General features: G+C 39.4%; 1 protein-coding gene across 1 annotated transcript in view; it reads left to right on the forward strand.

Annotated features, from left to right (window-relative positions):
* The first annotated feature begins 5554 nt into the window (after positions 1-5554).
* rasa3 (RAS p21 protein activator 3) overlaps positions 5555-22810 on the forward strand; it is a 48660-nt gene continuing 31404 nt past the window's right edge. The window contains exons 1-2 of the mRNA XM_023332728.1: positions 5555-5833; positions 17980-18097. Of these exons, the coding sequence (XP_023188496.1) occupies positions 5779-5833; positions 17980-18097 (173 nt within the window). The 5' untranslated portion in view covers positions 5555-5778. The remainder of the gene's footprint in view (positions 5834-17979; positions 18098-22810) is intronic.

A 22810-nucleotide genomic window follows, 5' to 3' on the forward strand; every position in this document is an offset into this window, starting at 1 on the left:
ATAACCAGTAACAATTTTATCTAACAAAAAGCTAATCTAACCAGCTAATTTTGGAAACATTCCCACTTAGCAGGTGCCTTCACTGGTCACAAATGAAAACTGTTGTATTGTCACACTATAGAACGATGATGCTGCTTGTGTGCTTTCTATGTTATCAAACCGTTTATACTAAGGATGACTGCAAACAAAGTCAGTGATGGAATTTAAAGGTCAAATGTTTTTATTCTTGATGCATCTAATCCATTATGGGCTGGTCCTAGGTTTTCCCATTCTTTCTCCGGATAATCAGGAGGTTTTGTCAGGAAGGCCATCCGGTTTAAGACACCTTCCAAGTCTGTGTGTATGCAGATATGGCGTGGGGGATACTGCTATGGCAACCCCATGGAGGGAGGATGCTCGAAAGGACGAGTTGGAGACAACATTATTGCAGACATCAAATGTGATCAACATGGACACTTCATGTTTGTTTGTGCTGGGTTGCACCAGCGCAACAGATTAAAATACTGCCAGGCCTCATTCTACAAGACAAATTACATACAATATGATTTGATTCATACATTCATAAAGCTTTTGTCTTCTCCGTAATGCCAGGATTATGTTTGTCCATCTAGTCGCCATCTGTTCAACTCAGTATTCTCTCCCTTCCACACATATATGCAGACACATATATTATATTTTACATACAGCATAGTTTACAGTAAGTGATTGTTTAGTGTAAAAAGCACAAGCAACAGTGGAGAGGGTTGGTGGTATGTTTACAGTTATTTTAAACGGGCCAACGCCCTCAAACCCAGTTCCCCTGACTTTCCTGTGCAAAATAGACCACCACTAAGCATCCTTTCACTAATCTGCTCATATTCAGCTTCTGCCCCCTCTTCCACCAAGACTGCTTCACTGCACACTTATGCATAGTCTCTTCAAAAAGGTCTTTGTGTAAATGTGTTTGATCTGTTAGCGTTTCAGTATAAGAGTTGACTGTATTTACTGTATTTGGGTCTTTCAACAAACACGTGCATGAAGTTGGAGTGGTACAGTTGTGGTTCACCACAGGGCGTTGTCTCTTGAGTACAACTGAAGCTACAGCATGTCACAGTCACCTTTTAAAACTTTATTTTCCTATGTGATGCCATGCATGCAGATTCAAGGAACTGGCCTCTTCAGCTTTACTGCTTTGGCTAGTGTGTCATGATAGTGGTACATGATAGTGGTATCTTGTGACTCCTGCACTGTAATCTAATGTGGTCATTTGACTGCTGTTACATTGTGTGCAAGAACATTTATAGAGGGCAGTTTTCAGCTAGAGTTTTTCTGAATATAATGTACATTTATAATTGGGTCATCATAGGTTTGTTCTTGTAGCAAGCTGCAAAAACAAACAGCCAGCAGGATGTGGCCACTGTAGAGGAACTGTAATTGATTACTTCTTTCCTCTCATGTCAGCATGTCACTCTTTCTTCAATATCTGCATGTGTTGAGCGGTTACTGACACAACGTTGGTAATACCATGGTTATTATCTACTGTATGAAAAGAGTCGCAGGGTTTTAGCGCTGATAGCCAAAGACGCACAGGCCCTGTTGGCATTGTAATTATGTCAGTGACATGAAGCCATGGGGCGACTGCTTTTTTGCACCGTTTGCACTTTCAGTAGGTGGAGAAAAAGATGATCAACAGTGGAGAGGGTTGGTGGTACGTTTACAGTTATTTTAAACGGGCCAACGCCCTCAAACCCAGTTCCCCTGACTTTCTTGTGCAAAATAGACCACCACTAAGCATCCTGTCGCTAAGCTTTCTAGTAAAAGTCAGCTAGTTTTAATTTGTTTGTAAATTAAATTCTGAATTATTTCAAAGCTCATTTTTGAAACTGAAGTTCACAAAAATGGCAGTCATTTCAACTGTACACATGATTGGGTTATTTTATTATAGCATATTGATTACTATAGCTTATATTATATAGTAATCTATAGTAGGATAATGTCCTACCTGCATCTGCTGAGATCACAATATAAAGAAATTTATATTTTTTAAACCTGTCTGTCAAAAGTATAAAGCTGACTTATTTGACTTTAAAATTACATTCTTGGTTGTTTTAAGACAAGAGATGCACCAAATTTTGCACAGTCAATATAGCACATTAAAGTTGATATATTTATCCTCTGGCAAATTACATGTAGTTTGTTCATTCATTTATTCACCAATTTCTTCATTTATATCGTTTGTATTCGCTCTAAATTCTGCACCATCACGCACAGGGTTTCCCCCAGAAAACTTTCTAAGCGCAGTGGCAGGAGTAGGGCAGTCATGCAGAGTCTACCATGTTTTGGGGTTAAAAATTGTTTACATAATTGCAATTATGTGTTATTGGAAGACATTATTAACAACACCTAAACACCAACTCTCAAGTCTTAAAAAAATTCCTAAAATAAATAAAGTAAACAATGCTTACCCTGGCACAAATAAAGTCTGGTTATAGTATACTGGAGGAAACTTTGACACATATAGGCTTATACTATGTATAGATACTTTTAAGTGTCTAACAGTTTTACTTGAGTCTCAGTTAGCCTTTAGCAACACCGATTGACATCTGCAGAGACCACAGAGTGAATTTCTAAGCTTTTTACACAAAGTGTTTTGACAGTACTAAAAGTATGAAATTATATTACTGTGTGAGTCACATTGGTACAATGGTCCGTAGCAGAATGGCTTCTTTATGAAGGAGTACGCTTTCTCTTTATGACTGGGGCACAGAGTGGGATGATGAGACATATAGTCTAATTAGATTTAGAGCTGTTCTAAAAGAGTCCAGATAATCCCAGCACATTGCAGCCAGCAGCAGGGTTACCACAGTTAAACGTCGTTGCTGGTAGAGAGACGTCACAACTGTTTGTTTTTTTTCCCCTCCGGTCATACATCTCTATTGGTTGGACTGGAGGGTTTACAGGAGAGTTCCAGACCTGGGTCTGGCTATTCTTAGTAATGTGGTCTTAGTGACCTCAGAAGTGTGGTCGAATGGGCTTGAGTGTGGGCTGATGATGCAACGTTCACCTGAATGAATCTTAAAGCCTGTCCAGCTATTACTCACCGTTTGGGACAGTGTTGATCTATATTTTCCTTCTATCTGCTTTACTGTTAAAAGGGATTTAATGACCACTTTCTCCTTTAACACCACACGTCCTGCTGTGACTCTTAGCTCCGCAATAGAGACCACAATTTCTACTGCCTCTCTTCTAAATTCATAGATATGAGATTACATGTGAATGCTCCAACTAATGATTTAACTTTTACGTTTATATGAATCTACACCTCTGTAGAATTCTTTTGAACAGTTCATTTATTTTAGAGAAAACAATGGTAACAAAACAGGATACACAGTTGAAACCAGAAGTTTACGTACACCTGATAAAAAGACACCAACACATTTGTTTCTCACTGCCTGAAATGAAATCAGACCAAACCTCTTTTGTTTTAGGTTAGTACAAATTACCAAAAATATTTTTATTTGCTAAATGCCAGAAATTTTCGCAACATATATATTTTTTTACTTTCTTCAAATTCAGAAGTTTACACACCTTAAGCTATCCAATTTGGGTCAAACCTTTTATGTTTTACTTCAGACAATAAGAAAGAACTGTGTGTGTCTTTTTATTCCATGTATGTATATTGATTACATTACTGCTAATTAAAGCAACAATAAATAATTTTTTTTTCCAATTTTTCACTTTTGAAGGCCAACATAATGGCAGGTAGGTATGCTCACTTTCATTCAAAAAAAATCTTAGTAAAGGTTCACATTCAGAGACATAAACTGTTATCAATTCAATTCAAGCTTTTGAACGTAAAAGGATGACAGTCAATTTGACTTGCAAAAAGCTAAACGTAAAATCCATGACGCACAGGGGATTGTAAAATTGCACACTGTGTCCTGTGTTCTAGACACACAAAGTGTTATAAAACGCAGTTATAAAAAGAGTGACTTGTATCCTTAAGTGGTCCAAACATGAAATGACTTCACTCCAAGTGGATACCTAAACATGTGGTATGAATGGGGAAATCCCTGTCTTTTATTTAGAAAACAGCCACAATGTCAGTGAGCGACAGTTGCCTTGTGTCCTAATTCCTTGTTTAAATTTGTTTTTCCCTCTGTTTTTTGCATATCTGGCCCGTTTCAGGAAGGAAACGGTTGGCGGTTCTGGAAGGGAAGGCACCTGGTCCTACATGTGGGGTGTAATGCTTTCAAAGAAGAAGAGGAAACTAAATTGTAGGCTGTTGTAGGTAGAACCATTGAGAATTTACAGTGTAGTCATTTCTATGACAGAGTTTGAAACAAAACAAGTAGAAGCGGATACCAAGAGCTGCAAACATGGCTTTTATGAGCTACACGTTGTAGCTAATGGCTCAAAATATGCAGCTGGAGGTGGTAAAATGTTTGCATCCAAACCTGTAGTGCTTTCTATTTGTACTGAGTTGAGAATGCAACTAGACCATGAGTCTAGTTGCATGGTCTCTGCAATTAGACTCATGGTCTAGGCAACCTCTGCCCGGAAAAGGCAGAGGTTGCCAAGCAGCTATAAGTATTTAATATGGCTGACATGCATATTCATTAAAACATAGTGAAAGTTTGAGGTAGAAGCAATTTATTAGCACTTCTAACTTTTGATTTCATTAAACCACTGATGCACCCAGTATTGTACACATACTTCTGAGAATATTCCTTCATTTTTTGAACTTGTAAATTGACTAAAAGAAGCACAGAAGAACCGTCACATTCCACTGGTCTTTTGATTTTCAGCTAGACAACACTAAACCCGAGTGTGATGTCATTCCCAGATCCGAACTTCAAGTTCTGAGCCAAATCAAACGCAGCAGTAATGCCAAACATCCTGCATCCATTTTACTCTAAACATTAATTCTTAAACACAGCTTCTCAAAAAATATCTAAGTAACTTATTAAAGATCTGAAACACGCTTTGAAACAAAAACAAACACATTTAGCTGGTGACAGATGTCTTTGATAAACTTTGTGTAATTAAGGTTCCATATAGCACAGGAAAGGAGTCATGAGAAAATGATTTGTTGATGTCGGAAGTTTAAGTAGACAAAAAGGTGAACTTAAATAATCACTGATTGCATTGACGTTATACTGACATTATACACAGTTATACAATCTCAATGCAGGTGAGCTAATTGCAGCAGACGGCCACACCAGGTACTGTCTCTGTCAGCTAGGAACCAAAAATAATGCAAACTTTTGCATAGGCTCACCAAAATTGGATTGCAATTGATGTAGTATGTAACTTTTATATAAATATATATATATAAAAAATATTTTTCACATATTTGTTAAAACCGTCACCATGTCATGACTGTATATTATGAGACAGATAACCTGTGAAAAGATTGAGCTCCTCCACCTCCTGCCTGACTTTGTCTTGCCTACACCTTGCCTTTCCCTTGGAAGCAGTACTTGAAATCCGCTGCATGGACTGCGCTTCCTCTGCACCGCCCCTGCAGGGCACGGATTACCCTCCATACCCTCCGATGGGCGGTGTTGTGTGGGGCCACTCCTTCACCGCTGCTGCTGCTGCGGGACTGGAGCTCAATCCGCTCACTAGATCTCCAGCAACAGCAGGAGCAGCGGTCGGACCGGAGAATGGTCGCTGTCCGCAGAACATAGATGTGCAAAGCCCCTGGAATATCCGAGCGCTGGAGAGGCCAGAAACAACAGCCGTGGAGGACAGCCTTCATTTAAGCTTCAAAAGGGAAAGACCTACGGTGAAGCCATGGCGGTAGAAGAAGAAGGTCTTCGGGTTTTCCAGAGCGTAAAAATAAAAATAGGTAAGAAGAATAAAGGGGGGTTAAAAAAAATCCCTACCCCCAGTCTGAACGCCTCAATGGATGGCTCCCTATTTTCAGGGAGAGGAGGGAAGCTGTGAGGGGCTGGAGACTGGACGGGTCCAGATCGGTGTTGTTCTGCTTGTTATTGTAATTCAGATCACAACTAGAGCCCCTCTGCGCAACGATAAGAACAGCAAATAATTAGAAAAAAAAACTGAGAAAGTAAACAGAAACTGCAGCAGGATTGAAAGGCGTGTGGGACAATGTGGGAATTTGGCAGCTGGCGTTTGGATCCAGATAATGTGTGTTAAACTTGAACCGATGTGAGCAGACTGTAACAGACGTAAAGGCTCCACAGCTGCACGTTTCCAGATGCTATTCTGCACATTTTAGGACCACAGATACCGTTATTACCTCTTAACTACAAGCAGCCATTATTTTTTTTATTATTGCAAGCCCCCTTTAAGGAAAAAAAGAAAAAAAATCAGCTTCATCCAAAAACATGCGTGGCTGTCTGATTGTTAATCCATCTTTTTATGTTTGAACATAGCTTTTCACTTTATACTTCCTTGAGGATATAGCCTATTCCATGTTTAACTTGTGAATGTAGCAATGAGAGACCAGAGTTGATATAACGACAGTATTGTACCTCACAGCTTTTAAATTCAGCTGTTTGTAACGTTTACTCTTTAAAAAAACGGCAATATAGATTTTTTTTTTTTTGCACCAATGACGTGCTAATAATCAGTATTTAAAAATGAGATGTGCTGTGCTTGCTATTATCGGACTGCACTAATCAGTCCGATTTTGCACAACTGCACTGTGGCACACCTGCTGTACATATATTTACATATACATATCTGCATTTTTTTGAATCTTTGCAAGGACTGCTCTTAAGTTTCTTTTTATATTAACAGCATTTTATATTTTTACAATTTATAGCATTTTATATTTTATTTTTTATTTTATCTACAACTACTACACAGTGGTAGTTGTTATTGTGTCTTGTCTCTATGCTGTAACTGCGAAGTAATTTCCCTGCTGGGATGAATAAAGTACTTCTATTCTATTCTATTCTATTCTATTCTATTAAGTAATTAACAATGTTTTGATGATCAGAACCCGAGTCATAAAAAGTTACAAACATTTATCTAAAAAGCATTACAGATAACATTTTCGTATCTTTTCCTTTTTTTAATGTCATTTTATTAGAAGCAGACAGTCATTTCCTGTGCTTGCTGTAAAGGTCATCTTAGGTCAGTATGGGGCAGACTGATATCTCGCACCCAGTCCATCCTGTCCAGTTTGGAGTCAAAACATGCGGCAGAGGGGATGGGCTAAAACTAAAAAAAAAGAAAAAAAAAAGAAGCAACAAACACCTTTGCAAGCTGTGTGAGGCTGCATGGCACTGCCAGCTGCTCTTAGAGAGTGAATAACACATTTGACCCCCTTTTTTCCTAATATTTTTAAAGATATTACCTGTGCAGATTGTTTATCCGGAAAAGCTGTAACGTGGAAACCACAATTGTCTTGTGAATTTGCTGCTACTCATCGCTCCTGTGAATGAAAGCTAAACAACCCGAGGACATTTTTGCTGCCTTAGATACACATCTGTTTTCGGATCAAAACAAATGCTCGGAATTGATGTCCATAAAACCAGTGCAGATAAATGATTCATTGTTTAATTGTGATGTAGCTGAATTACCGAATTGATGTGCTGGATTATTTTATGATGTAACAGGTGTACTGGGAACAATCGTTTGATCGACAGTAAACTAATCCGAAGCTCTTTTTATGCCGTACATTCATCGTGTAAAGTAGTTTTTCCAAGAAACAATATCAAAAAAAGGGGTGCATGTAGGAATTGGTGATCACTAATATTCACTTTAAGATGGTCTCCGCTCTGATCTTGGATGTGGATGGGTTTTTTTCTGCTGAGTTTGCATGTTTGCATGTGCACTGGTGCATTGGTTTTCTCCAGATACTCTGATTTTCTACTGTCTAAAATTGTGCACGTCAGGCTAACATGTGATTCTAAAATCGTTTTAGGTGAAAAAGTTTGCGCACGCACGGTTGATTGTCTTCTTAATGTTCCTTGTGGCCTCTGTAATGGGTGGAAGATTCATCCATTTCAAATCTCAAAGGTTTCTTGCTTTTCCAGAGCTAGGACTCTCTCAAGCCAAGCAGGAATATCAATTATTTTTACAACCAAATAGAGCACCTTTTAAATGAAAAGACTCCTGTCGGCTTAATCCTAAAACAATATGTTAAACAGTAGCTGACATATTGTGAAAACCCAAAGTTTTCACCCTCTTGGTTTCAGTTTTTGCTCTTTTTTTCTCTCTAAGAGAACATCAATTACAAGTACCATGATAATGACAATTTCACTCTGTTTAAAAAAAACCCAACTATTTAATTATGGCCTTCAATTTTACTCCTTAGTGTAAATTTACATATTTGTGTCAGGAACATTTTACAGAATGGCCTGTAGAAGTCAGAACCTCATGATCTAGTATGGCTGCCTTACACATAACAATTTGTAGTAGTTGTGCTTCTGATGTTATGTACAGTATGTCCTTTAGCCTTTAACACATGAAGCATTATGTTACACTATGTCCTTTATTGAAGATGTTGCGATATTTGAAAGTTTGAAACTGCTGAGAAATATAATTATAAGCCTGTATTGCTAATAGTTGACAAATTTCAGTCAACAGTAACGCAAAAACAGTACTGCTTTCACCTCCACTTTAATTAATGATGATGCACATTTCAAATTATGTATTTTAATAATGCAAATTGTGGTACAAGTACTATTGATAGTAGTTGTGTTGCCTTTTTTTTTGGGTAATTTTAGCCCTAATTTGTTGCAAACAGGCTTGTGCCTGTATGGGATTCTCACAGGATTAGAACCACAAGTAAAAACGGTTACATAGATAAAAATAATACACTCCCCAGAAAAAAAAAAGGTCCTTATGAGTTTGCCCTAGCTACTGACGTTAATAAGAAATCGTTATGTTGTTGTCACTTCGAAGGCCTTGGTTGAAGTTCTTCATAATGCCATTTAGTGACGACAGCAGAGTTTACACTACGCTGCTACCAAGCAGCAGACATACTTTCTGTCAGTCTGATCCCTGCAGCGCTCTGCTCCCAGTAACGTCTACGAACCGCTTGCATCACATTGTTTTCATCAGAGCCTGTCCTTTGGCATGAGGCTGCGGTTGGCCGATGACTCAGAGGCGAAAACCCGCCACACACTCTTATTATTCACGTAATAATAAGAGTGCTTACTATTACGGCCTGCCAGGTGATGACTCCCCTCGACATCCTGGAGGAACAAATGACTATCGGAAACCCAACTGGACTACTGGATCCGAGCCTGTACCGTCTGGGGGGAAACACAGGAAACAGGAAACTGCCCCCAATTCGCTTCCTGATTGGCTGGAATAGACTACAAAAGGATTGTTTTTTCCTGCATGGCAACGAGTTAATACAAAGCAGATGTAGAGAGATGGATATTGGGGTGGTGGTGGTGAGTGGGCGGGTGGGGGAGTTGGGTAAGGAGGTAGTGTCTCACAGATGAAGCAGACTGTGCTTCATCTGTCAGCGACTCGGCGCTCGGAGAGATGGGAATTCTCAGTGGCACAGCTGGAGTCGGGACTAATTAACGGGAACATATGTGCGTTTGGCCTCTCTGGCACAGTGAGAAACATTGTTTGACAAACACTGTGACACACATGAAACATCATAATGATGCATATTACTGAGCATCCTCTTGCACAGATGTGCAAAGTGTTTAAAATCTTTTAACTCAGCGTCTAACAGGTCAGTTCCTGACCAGTAATAGCAAATTGCTTTAAAAGTGGACTAATACAAGTATCCTTGCATAGAGACCCACAAAAACACCAACAAACATGTGGTCATTAGACGTATTAAACCCATTCCCTCCCCGAAAACGTACCAGCAGATGCAACGAAGAGAGAGATGTGTAGCTAAGATAAGAAAGGGAAATATACCACAGGATGTATTTGTACATACATCAAAATGGGGAAAGCCACCGACATTTACTGACTGCTAACTGAATGAATAATCAAAAATCATTGAAGTCCTGTACTGTTTCGGTTTTCTTTAAAACTTGCTTGACTTAAACTATTTATCTATTTCCCCATATGCCATTTAAATTTTTGTTTAGAATGGTCTGTAATGTTTCATGTTTTTTTGCAGTTGTTGCTGCTGTGATCGAAATTGGACAAATATAAAACAGATAGGAACAAAGACCCATAAGAAAAGCTGCACACCTGTCCCTTTTTGCTCACCAGCTGTTCACCTCTTTGCCCATATGGTGTTTCATTTCAGGTATATGTGGCTCGACTGTAGCTTTCTTTTACTAAAAACAACCAGAATATCCTGATGAGAGCACCGAAACTCAACCAAAACAGAAAATATGTGGGCCGTTAGTTAGAAAAGCACCAAACGTCACTGTCCTGTGGATTTGTTATGAGTGATTCCCTTAAGGAGACTTGTTTTATTATTTATATAAAGATATTGATTGCAGAGGCTTTAAAAAGACCAGCTATAGGGAAATTTTAAAGCTCAGTGGTCAAAGAAAGCATGTTCTATGTTGTAGATGGCATACCATCAGTGGAAAAAAAAAAGATTACATAACCAAATTGGTTGTTAGTTATGCATTTGCAAACATTGTCATTTTGCAGCTGGAAGCTGTGTCCTTTTACATTTACTTGCTGTTTAATTCAAATGTGAGAGGTTAGACTTTCACGCTGGAGTCAGTGTTTGATTCTAGGCAGGTTGATCATTGATCAATCGTTTATCCTCTTTATTAACTGCCTGACGTTATTTTTATGGGCTCTACTGTGTTGGCACAGCACAAGGCTTTTACTGTTTAATGGTGTTGTTACAATACGAGTGTAATTTTGGATGACGTGAAAATAAGTGTCTAATACACACTGGAAGGAATACTAGATTGCTCATTGTTTGTAAAGGATCTCAAGTGCTTGTGGTCCAGGAAATAAGTGTATGTGGCTCAATTCAGGCGACTGGAGCTGAAAGGGAAAAATTTGGTCGCAGTGACTGAGACCTTCGTCCGTCACTTGGCGGCTGGCCAGTGGAGATTTCCACATTTCTTCCCGTCGACAACAAACGGGAGCCATGTGACCCTGTTTGAGAGGAGAAATTCTGGGTCGCAGGTCAATTTATAGAAATAAGTGCATGCCAAGTTCTCCATTTTGTCCTAGAAGGCGAGGTTGTCCTGGAGGTTTCTTATAAACATGCATGTTGACTGTTGACATGCAGTTTGAGGCTGGTGGAATAATCCGGGTTGTTCTCCTTGTGTCACTAATGCATCTTCGATGAGAGCACAATACCAGGAACACAGGGAAGTATTGCCGTAGGCCCAGCATGCAGGGTCAGCGGAGGTAAATAAAGGGCTGGAGGGCTCGCCCACGGTGCCGTTCCTTCCGCATGTCCTTCACACGCTCTGCGGGACGACCTCTACCTGCTAGTAATGACACATAAAGGAACGTAATCGAACATGTCGTGGAATGGAAAAAGAAAGAAGCTTGAGACTCTTAAAGCACTCATAAAAAGTGACTTCAGTGACTGGTTAGGAAATGGCCACGTGGACGCTGGTTAAATAAGGTTTTGCAATAGTGTTTCCATACGCGGGCAAAACCAGCAATACCAGCTTACCACATGCAAGAATTTGCACCCAGCACACGCTCTGTTCCCTGTGCTTGCAAAAGACATCACAACATCTCAGCTATGTGTCTGCTAAGCTTGAATTAGAGGTTACAAAGCAGAGTGGAACGAGAGGGTTGACCTCTCCTTCTTTTTGTTCTTGTTATGTCTTTAATTGTTCTTTTTCCAGAAGACAGAAAACAAGAACAAAGTCTTCTGAGAATTATGTAAATGAAGCCTGGAGGCAGTTTTGGGGTTGAACTGCATCCTGACCAGGACGTGGAGCTCAGCCTCTCTCCTGCTAACTGCGCCGGTGACACCATGCTGGTTTGAAAGGTCACCGTCCTCCATTCATGGGCTTCAACCTCAACGAGACATTTTGGAAAGCTGCTCCTCCTGCAGGGTCATATTGCACATAAAGATAGAAGTGTGTGTTGTTTATTTCTGTTTCGCTCAAGTTTTCCATTGAGACCAACGACCTGGTGTGAACATTAGCTCTAGGCGGCTCTGAAACAAAGAGGGAGTTTGATCAGTAACTGTATGCTGGTTTATCACAGAGATGGCGGTGTGCAGTCTTTAACCAGAGCCTCTCTCCGTTCCAGCCCTCATTCTCCACATGCTGCGCTCACAACCGCTGGGCTTGTGTGAAATGCTCTGCTCATTAGGCCGCTTCTTCTTCATCATGAAGGACAGTTTGTGGCAAAAAGAAATGCGTGTTGCTGCCAGTGTGAGCAGAAATCAGCTCTCAGATCAGTGAAATTCATCGTTTTTGTTTCAGCTGGGAGAATCACACAGTGCTAAACACTTTTTTACTGTCATATGTTGTTCATTTTACAAATGAATTAGCTGATTCACTTAAAGAAGGGTAAATGTGGATTTTACTCACAGTCCCAAACTCCCTAAGGATTCATTATATGCTAAACTTTTAAATGGATCCATGCTCCTGTCAAAATATAGCTTTTTTTCGGCTTAAATGCTTTACCTAATAGTTTATAGATGCTCAGTACAGTGGCAAACAAACAGGATTAGTATTGTATTGCTGAAAATCATTTGGTGTATTTTCATTTTTTTCTTGATCAGCCAGACCAAGAAAAATATCTCCTGCTGATTTATCAGTTGGACATTTAGAGCAAACTGAGTCTCAGAGTGGTGTTGATAAGGTTTTCCTTATTGTGGACAAAGGAGAGACAAGAAGTGTTAACATAAGTTAAAAAAAGAACAAAAGAATGAACAGAATTACCACATTAACCATATTTACGAAGGTAATTTTTAATATTTATTATGTTAGTGTCACAAATAGATAAATAAACAGCATGCATAGAGCCACATGGTGATCTTATATTTGAATGCTAGTCTTTCTACACAGAGTCTGCATGTTCTCCCTGTGCATGCATGGGTTCTCGCTGGGTACTCCAGCTTCCCCCCATAGTCCAAAAAAATGAATGTTAGGTTAATATGTCTCTGTAAATTGTTCGTAGGTGTGAGACTGTGCATGGTTGACCCTGAAACGATGAGCGGTCAGTGGACGGATGGATGGATGAACAGCAATGCTGCTAAAAATAGAAGTAATGTTAACAGCCTGAAATACCTCCAATAATAATATTACAATACAAATAAAGTGTGTTTATTGAAGTAAATATCCAGAGCAGCACTTTCAAGCACAATACATTTCTTTGTAGCATTTTAAAACATGCTTATCTTCTTCAGTCAGGACTCCCAAACACACTCTGGAAACAGAATGGTTGGTGATGTCTTGAAATTTTTAGGAGGAAATTTGTTTAATGATATATTTTGCATAAGTCTTGAGCATGACATTACCTTCTGAATAAGTTGTTTGTTGCCTTATATTCAGCAACGAAGAAAGCAGTACTGCAGGATAAACGCCCCGGCTGTGGATGTCCTAACGGAGAGCCTTTGCGTGTTGTGTGTCGGTGAATGTTTTTATGTGTAGTCATATTGAGAACAACAGTAATGACTTCCAGTTTGGTTTCAGTTCTTGTTATGAGCCTCTACCTGCGAACATCAAAGAGACGAGCAGCACCAGTGGGAGAATATAAGACAGTTTCACTCCTTGTTTCCATGCTCATGGTGATCTCTCACCGACACTATGTTTCCCCCCGCATTCACACACTCTCAGGGGTGACTGGGTTGTTCTCCCTGCTTTTAAACTTCGCCTTGGATCCAGTTGAAATTCCTTTCTCCTCATCTCATTTCCTGTTGTAGCGTTCTCCAAAGAGAACTGCTCTCCAGTTTTCTATCTGGCTGACTTTTCTCTCTTTCTGCAGTCTTCCCCTTCTCTTACACTCGATTGAGCACGCCGCTTGTAGGGGTGTGTGTGTGTGTGTGTGTGTGTGTGTGTGTGCGTGTGAGACAACCTTGCCTTCCCCCCTCTTTCCCTTTCTTCAACTCTGTGGTCCCCAGGCCTGCTAGTTGAGTTGAAAGCATTCACGCCTGTGTATCCTCGAATGTGTTCATGTCAGACAAGATTAGAGTAACGAGTCGAACAGCACGCCTGTAACTGTACACACGGGCTCAGCGACTGGAGTCGGTCAACAGAGGAAGAAGAGGAACAAAGCCACACATTCACTACATCCATTACATTCAGACAATCACTCGCATTTCCTCGTTTCTTCTGTTCTTGGCGGTTTTTCACCGGCCACGCTGACGAAGGGAGTCAAGCATGTCAATTCGTCCCTGCTCCTGTCATCGTTGCTTTTCTGCATTTCTGCTCTGGGCCCTCATGTTTGTTGTGTGCGCGCACACAGTCGTGTCAAGTATGTGTCTTGGCCTGTTTTGTTCAGATACCGTGGTAAGATATTCTCCAGGGACAGCTGCATCGGTGGTTGATGAAAAACACAACGCTTCTGTACTTGTTCAAGTGTCTGTTCAGCTGCATAATGGAGAAAGAGATGAAAAAGGGAAGCTGCAGAAATTACAAGAAAGTGAAATCAGGTTTTTTGGTAATAGAAAATGAAAGCAGGAACAGAAAATATTTTATGCTAGAGAATAGCTAGCTGATAAACTCTTACATGTTACAAGATGTTTTTTATTATTTATTAATTTTTTAAATTTTTTTTTAACAAAACTCAGGGGCCTTCATGCATGAGCACACACAGATAAACACAGCTAAAACTTGAGCCATCCAGAATGTTCCTGAATTCAGAAACATTCGGTGACATTTTCCACAACATTAAGCTGCAACATAGCAACATGTCTCTGCGTACAAAGGTAAAGACTGCATTCAATTTACATGACATAGTTTTTAAATATCTGCACTGTGTTAGAACGTAATCATTTCTGGCAAACCAGCTAAGTTTTTTTTATTTTTTATTATTATATTGAAAACCTAAAACATATGTAATTACCACTCTAATTTATATAATATGTTTTCAATTTAGTAACCATCAAAATTAGACAATGACAATAGATAGATAAAATCAAATTTATTGTCTGTTGTCCTGTGTCGCATAGCTTTTTCTGACTCGCTGTCTTTTGGCCTTTTATTCATGGATTATAAATATAGTAAGTTGCGTCTGAGAAAGGCAACTTATCTTAAAAAACCTAGAATGATATATGCTGCTTGAGTCCATGTTTAGTCCCTGTGTTCTCGTCCTCAGCCCACCATCTCCCCCCTTTCTATTTATTTTTATAACACCTTAAACTGAGTCATTAAAAGCATGCAGAACTGAGAAAGTGGTGGTAATCCCATGACATTTGGGATGACCCGGATGGTTGCAATCCAATCAAGGCATCTCACAGTTCATAAATAAGCTTTGGTCGAAGGGGGAAAAAAAAAATTCAGATTAAAGGGAATTTGAGAGCATGGAATGAATGAGGGGGATTAACTTGTTGAGATGGAATAAAAATTGGAAAACGGATGAAAGAAAAGCAGAGATGACGAGGATCTAATAACAGGGAAGTGAAGAGGTGAAGCAGAGATAAGAGAGAGTAACGTCATCTCCAACGTAAGAGCTGCAGTCTGCAAGTTGAAGCAATGAAGTGTGTGTCACGCTTCGCAGCTCAGGTGTCCGGTTCATTTGTGAATGACTGTTGTCATCAGGAACTGTTGTGTAATAATTCGCCCAGGGCTTTAATCAGCCTCCAGCGAAGCCATCATAATGCTCAGAACGCAGTTTATCCTCTCCGTTTCTCTCACCGGGGTTTTACGTTTGCCTACTGCGCTGCATTCTGTAAACACCATATCAATGCGTCTTGTTGGTCTGATTGCATTAATTGTTTCAAATGATTGGTCTGTCATTTTCTCAAATGTGAAACTAACAATAGAAATTTTATCTTGTTATAGGACATTACGGGCAGGTATTGTGTCAGCCTGGAACTAATATTTAAATAAACCCCAGGTTTTATCCAAATCCTTAAAATGACGTGTTGCGTTTCCACAAATGCAACTACTCACCTCCGTCCTCGGACATGTTTTATCTCACCTCTCTGAAGGATTCAACTGGTACTGTGATAATATGCAAGACACCAGAATGTCCTGAACCAAAATATCATAGCATATTAAAAGACCTGTGGTGTATGTTTAATAAAAGGGGCAAAAGATCTTTAATTTGTCTCTATGAGTTTAGAAAGCAGAGTGATTGAAAAGTCCAATGGGTCTGATAAATCAGAGTGCAAGACAAATGACGTCCGTAATCCATGAGCAGATTGTCTGTCTTGTTGTTTCACAGCGGGCTCTCCAGTGTCAAATGTCAACCTTTTCCCTCCTTTCCACTTTGGTTTCAGCTGCAGGGGCCTGCAACTGAGTCCATGCACACTGTTTCCTGTTGCAGCAACCGAATATTTTTCTTAGCAAACCGGTTTAATGTTTTTTTCTTGCTTTGTTTGCTTACAGGACACAAGATAGGGGCTCATAGTTTTATCAGTGGCAATTGTTTTCAAAATAGGATTCAACTAACTTTACGTCTGTTGCCAGTGCATGCCACATTTTTAAAATTAGTTCAAAAAAAGGCAAAAATAAGTCATTTCAATGAGAGAACAGGGAACGTGTTGAAGTGAGAGAAGTTTTATCTTGTATGGCCCTTCCCCCATATTTGCTGCACACTGCAGACCAGCTAGCAGGAAGAACAGTGCCACAACTTCCCCCTGCATATAAGAAAAACTATTTTGGAATAATTTGGTGCTATGCCTTTTATTCTTTTGTTGCTCTGCAGTAAATTTGTTACAGAGCAATAAGAACATTTACATGAAAACAAATACTAAAACTAACCTGAGCTCAAGTCTGCGTATCAAATTAACGATAAATATATGATAAATACAGTAATTAATCTTTGTAGCAGTATAAATAATTGTTTCCAATAAAAATAATTAGATTATGTTGCACAGTATTGTTTGAAATCATTGTGCTAATATGGTGAAGCAGTGGTGTCTTTGCTCAAACTTACGATGATCATGATGATTTCAAACCAAATTCAACTGAATTAAAATGATACGGTTATTTTAACTTTTTTCACTATTCCACATTAGGCCTGTGTAGCTTTTGGGTAGCTGAGTCAGATGAATGTATGATTAAAAGAAGAAGAAATTATCTAAATGTTAGAATCTTTTGTGATCCCTGAGTGTTTGGATCCTTTCTGTCCCTGTTGTTCTTAAGCTACATGTCTTTTAACGCCAAAAGTAATACGGCGAGACAAAGCTGCATCAGATTCCTGTACAGATGGCGCGTTATTGGAGCAAACGGTGACATGGTTAGTTAACACATGTGTAACTAAAGACTGCAGAGTCCTGTGGGTCCCCAGGGTGAAGAGGAAGACAATAACGGGTAGAGCACTGGGACCACAGCTTCATGAAGCAGAATATATTGGTCCTGCAGGACTGCAGCACCACCTTTGCGTTGTGTGTGTGTGTGCATATGTCTGTCTCAGTGGGTGGCAGGACAGCATTTTTGTGAAAGGGAGTGCTGTCTGTCACACATGTCTGACGAGCAGATTGAGACTCTGAAGATTTCAGGAAATCTCCCACGCAGATTCCTTCATTCACAGATCTGAGCAGCACAGCGGAAACACACGCCTGTTCACACGTCCTTCTGCTCACTGCGTCTCTGGGAGACCTTGGTATGATATGTGTGTGAGATGTAAAAGTAGCCACCTTGGCAGAGGTAATCTCATTTATCGTGCTGCCAGGTTTGGTGGTGGGATAGAAAAAAGATCCGATCTTCACACACACACACACACACACACCCCCGCACGCCCGCACACACACACACACACACACACACACACACACACACACACACACACACACACACACACACACACACACACACACACTCTTGTAGCTTGGACAGGTGTGAACTTGCATAATTCTATTTAGCTTTTATGCTTTGTTTGCTTTTAGTGTTCTGAAAACAAGTTATCACTGGAAGCCTGAATAAACAGATTATCTTTGCCTCTGCGGCACATAAATGAATCTCACTCAATCTCTTTTTGTTTGTGCAGGGGAAGCAAAAAACATTCCACCATATCCGGGACCGAACAGGATGAGGGACTGCTACTGCACCGTCAACCTGGACCAAGAAGAGGTCTTCAGGACCAAGATTGTGGAAAAGTCACTTTGGTGCGTTTAAACCCCTTTTTCCGTTGTCTCGTCTTCTTATGCAAAAATAATTAAGAAAAAGAATTTTTTTTCATAGAAGTGTAAGGAAAAAGTAGGACAATAGAATAGCATGGCATTGCCACCCCGTCAATAATTGGGAGATTGTTTTATCACTTTATTTAATTTTATTTAATTTAAGGCTTTCTAATATTCATAAACCCTATTCTCTTAGATTAAAGATGCACCAAACAATTCTGTTTTTGTATCATGCAACAAAGGGATTTCAATTCTTAGTATTTGAACTCAAACAAAGGGTTGTTACAGTAACATTTAAAGGTTATTTTCTTAGAAATATGCCTTCCAGGATATTGGCCTTATCAACTCAGAGCAGGAGATGCAAGAGGCAGCCAACTTTCCAGCAGAAGAGCCGACAGAAACTGAATCACATGTTAGATTGCCATCATCTTCATGCATCACAAGCTTTAAATCCAATCAGCTCTGAATCTGCTCACACTTCCATTGTGTGCTGGGCTGCAACTGCTCCGTGTTTTTGTTGTTTGAAACTGTAATCGTTTTTAAACTATGAAGTACATCCTTCCCTCCTCTCTAAAGCTAGATGGGGGATACTGTGGAAATGTTTGAGAGTAATAAAAGCAGCAGTTTGGTTTTAGTGTTTATAAAAGTTGTGATTTAATTAGTGTTGGGTCAGTGTGAGATTCCCACAATGCCAAGGTTTGATGACAACCCCCCCCCCACCAAATTCACTGGTCTGCTCATTATGCGGTAATGATGGGAGTTGATATATTTGCTGTGTAATACGTCAGGCTATCTGCTCAGCAGTGACGTGCAGTGAGGTTCATAGCTGGTGAGGCACTGACTTAATCATAATCAGATTTACAAATATAGACCCCCTGCATGTTATTGTTTACGTAACGAAATTTCGCGCATCCGGACAATGCTGGAAGGCAAAAAGACTATTCTTCTACATGTGATCCTTAGACACGCTGCCGCCGTAGAATTATTCCGTTAACTCAATCAAACTTGGACATGTAGATATTGTTAATTTCCATGCTGTGCTCCACAGCAAAGGGAGAAACTCTTAAACTCAAAACCACGTCTTTCTCGCTCTCTGTATCAGCTCAGCTCCGCGCAGACTCGTTGCCATAGCAACTAACAACGCCACCAAAAATAACACTCAGATATTTCCCACACAAAGAGCAAAACATTCAGCCTGTTGCAGTAGTATGGTTTTAGGTTTAATGTTTATTTTTGCGATTATTTATAAGTGATTGCTGTGGTAGGAGGAGAAAACTATAAATATATATTTTACTGTATGGCTAGCTCGCTGTTAGTGTCTCTTACTCTGCAGTTGTGGAGTCACAATGTCTGGGATCATGAGCGATCTAATAATGAATGGTGCCACACTTACATGTTATAACTTCATTATTACCATTAGCATGTTGTTATTATTAATACCGCTGTTAAGAGTTAAATTGACCATGAGGAAACAGCCATAGTGTTAGTCCAAAATGACAGTAAAATCGCCCTTTTAGTCTTTTGAATTGCTTTGTGTGGTCAGTACAGAAAAAGTAAAATACAAAGTAGCAGAAAGCTTGCACTATATTTCTTGAATGTTTTTTATTATTTGACTGTATTGTAAAATATACAAGCCTTTAGTAAAGTGAAAAACAAAAAACAGTTGTCAAATCAGATGATGAACATGAGGTCTTTCAGGCAGCTCTTAGAGTAAATGAAGTAAAATGGCTAAATAACAGAGTTCAAATGCATTTATTTTCTGTAACATTGATAAGTGTAGTCATGCTCCTTCCCATTCACTCATCTTCTCCTCTGTCTGTCTTCACGTCCGCCACGCAGCGGAATACATCGATAATTATCAACAGCAGCAGCCCCGAGGGCTTGGCTCACGAGATCCTTATTGCTGTGATTTCTGCGGTTGTCATTTAGGTGAGGCGAACTGTGGGAGCCGCTGAGCCTTCCAGCCAGCGGTCACAAACAGGCTGCAAAATCCCTTTTCTTCCTACTGATTCGTGGAAAGACATACCTGCAGGCTTTATTTTCCACGTGGGAGGTGACTAATTGACCGAATCAATCATGTCTGAATGTTGACAAGGATGTGGTTTGGGGTGTTTACGCGAAGGTGAAAGTACACCTACAGCCTGGGTGCTAGTTGAGGACACTCCCAGTCACCAAGATGGGAAGACAATGTTACAGACGCAGAAGCTGATTAAAGATTAACCAGGTGATCCTTGACTGAACTGTATCTGACAAGACTCGGCCTCTTCTGTTTGATGGAGAAAATACAGTTTTTCACCTTTTCAGGGACACGGATGGTTTTCTTGGGTTTCTTTTCTCCCTCCTTCATTTCCTGGTCCTGATCCCACAACAGGAACCAACAACAAATGTGATAAAAGTGGAAAAAATCTACCATAAAAAACATCCCCGTTTGGTCCCCCCCCCCCCCCCCCCCACTACCAAACTGCACATTTAGTTCATTCCAAAGGTCCTTCCTCCCAAACATTTCTCATGTCTCAGCATCTTATCCTCCACTCTGTGCTCATCTGCTCAGCGTAGAACCTGTTATCTTTAAATTACACAATTTGCAAACACAGTAGTTTAATCCTACAAACCTTGCTGAAAAACATATTATCAACCAAATTATCCAAATTTGTCAACCTAAGTGGAAATATTTAAGTCTTCTGTTATTATTGTAAAATTTTGCAGCATTAGTGTTCTGAAATATCGTTTTACAGAATGTTTTATATGAGCGATTGACTGTCCAGGATTTCTCATCACACACCAGCTTTCCGCCTGCAGTCGCTGTGTAGCATTTTAAGATTAATGCTGCATCACGCCGATTTTGTTGTTTTTCGTTGCGACATGGACGTTACTGTTGTGGTGGACAGAGATACGTGTCGCCCTTCACCCAGAGAAAGACCTGTTCTGAAAACGCAGACGAAAAACACCTGGTTAGATCAAATGTTTCAGGAAGTTAAAGTGCAAAAAATAAAAATAAAAACCTTCACAGCCTGTAAAGAATAAAGTACGGGTGCACAAGTTAAGTAAAACATATCGCAATACTGTTGCTGAATATCGCAATGACAAAAGCAACTAGAAAATTTCGGAAGAAATTTAGCCGGGGCCTGCCAAGGCGCGCCCGTCGGGCATGGGCCCGGCGTCGTCGCGCCACAAATCGGCGTCGACGCCAAAGGACGCCGCGACGTGATCAGTGGCACGCGGAGAACCGCAAGAACGTTAAGCGAGGCGGACGTGCACCGTTCGGTACGATTTAAAATGTTGTCGAGGCTTTTATTTTGGAAGTTTTGTTAACCTTCATTTCAAAGGGCCAAACTAATCCCATGCGTAATAGTCCTTGGGTTAAAATAGTTATATAATGCTCAAAACACAAGTAGCTGATGTAAAAATATTCAAGGCTTTTATTTTGAAATTTTCAGTATGCTTCATTTCAAAGGGCCAAACTAATACCACGTGTAACAGTGCTTTGGATGAAAAAGTCAAATAAAGCCAAAAAGAGCAATTACGTCATGTAAAATTATTCAAGGCTTTTATTTTGAAATTTTCAGAATGCTTCATTTCAAAGGGCCAAACTAATACCACGTGTAACAGTGCTTTGGATGAAAAAGTCAAATAAAGCCAAAAAGAGCAATTACCTGATGTAAAAATATTCAAGGCTTTTATTTTGAAATTATTATTATGCTCCATTTTAAAGTTCCAAACTAATCCCATGTGTAACAGTGCTTTGGATGAAAAGTCATATAAAGCCAAAAACAGCAATTACCTGATGTAAAAATATTCAAGGCTTTTATTTTGAAATTATTATTATTCTCCATTTTAAAGTTCCAAAGTAATCCCATGTGTAACAGTGCTTTGGATGAAAACGTCAAAAAAAGCCAAAAACAGCAATTACCTGATGTAAAAATATTCAAGGCTTTTATTTTGAAATTATTATTATGCTCCATTTTAAAGTTCCGAACTAATCCCATGTGTAACATTGCTTTGGATGAAAAAGTCATATACGGCCAAAAAGAGCAATTACTTCATGTAAAATATTCAAGGCTTTTATTTTGAAATTTTCAGTATGCTTCATTTTAAAGTTCTGAACTAATACCACGTGTAAGAGTGCTTTGGATGAAAAAGTCAAATAAAGCCAAAAAGAGCAATTACGTCATGTAAAAATATTCAAGGCTTTTATTTTGAAACTTTTGTTAAGCTTCATTTCAAAGGGCCAAACTAATACCACGTGTAACAGTGCTTTGGATGAAAAAGTCAAATAAAGCCAAAAAGAGCAATTACATGATGTAAAAATATTCAAGGCTTTAATTTTGAAATTTTTGTTAATATTCATTTCAAAGGGCCAAACTAATACCATGTGTAACAGTGCTTTGGATGAAAAAGTCAAATAAAGCCAAAAAGAGCAATTACGTCATGTAAAAATATTCAAGGCTTTTATTTTGAAATTTGCAGGATGCTTCATTTCAAAGGGCCAAACTAATCCCATGCGTAATAGTCCTTCGGTTAAAATAGTTATATAATGCTCAAAACACAAGTAGCTGATGTAAAAATATTCAAGGCTTTTATTTTGAAATTTTCAGTATGCTTCATTTTAAAGGGCCAAACTAATACCATGTGTAACAGTGCTTTGGATGAAAAAGTCAAATAAAGCCAAAAAAGAGCAATTACGTCATGTAAAAATAT

The sequence above is a fragment of the Xiphophorus maculatus genome, chromosome 4 (assembly GCF_002775205.1).
Source record: "Xiphophorus maculatus strain JP 163 A chromosome 4, X_maculatus-5.0-male, whole genome shotgun sequence".
Classification (NCBI taxonomy): domain Eukaryota; kingdom Metazoa; phylum Chordata; class Actinopteri; order Cyprinodontiformes; family Poeciliidae; genus Xiphophorus; species Xiphophorus maculatus.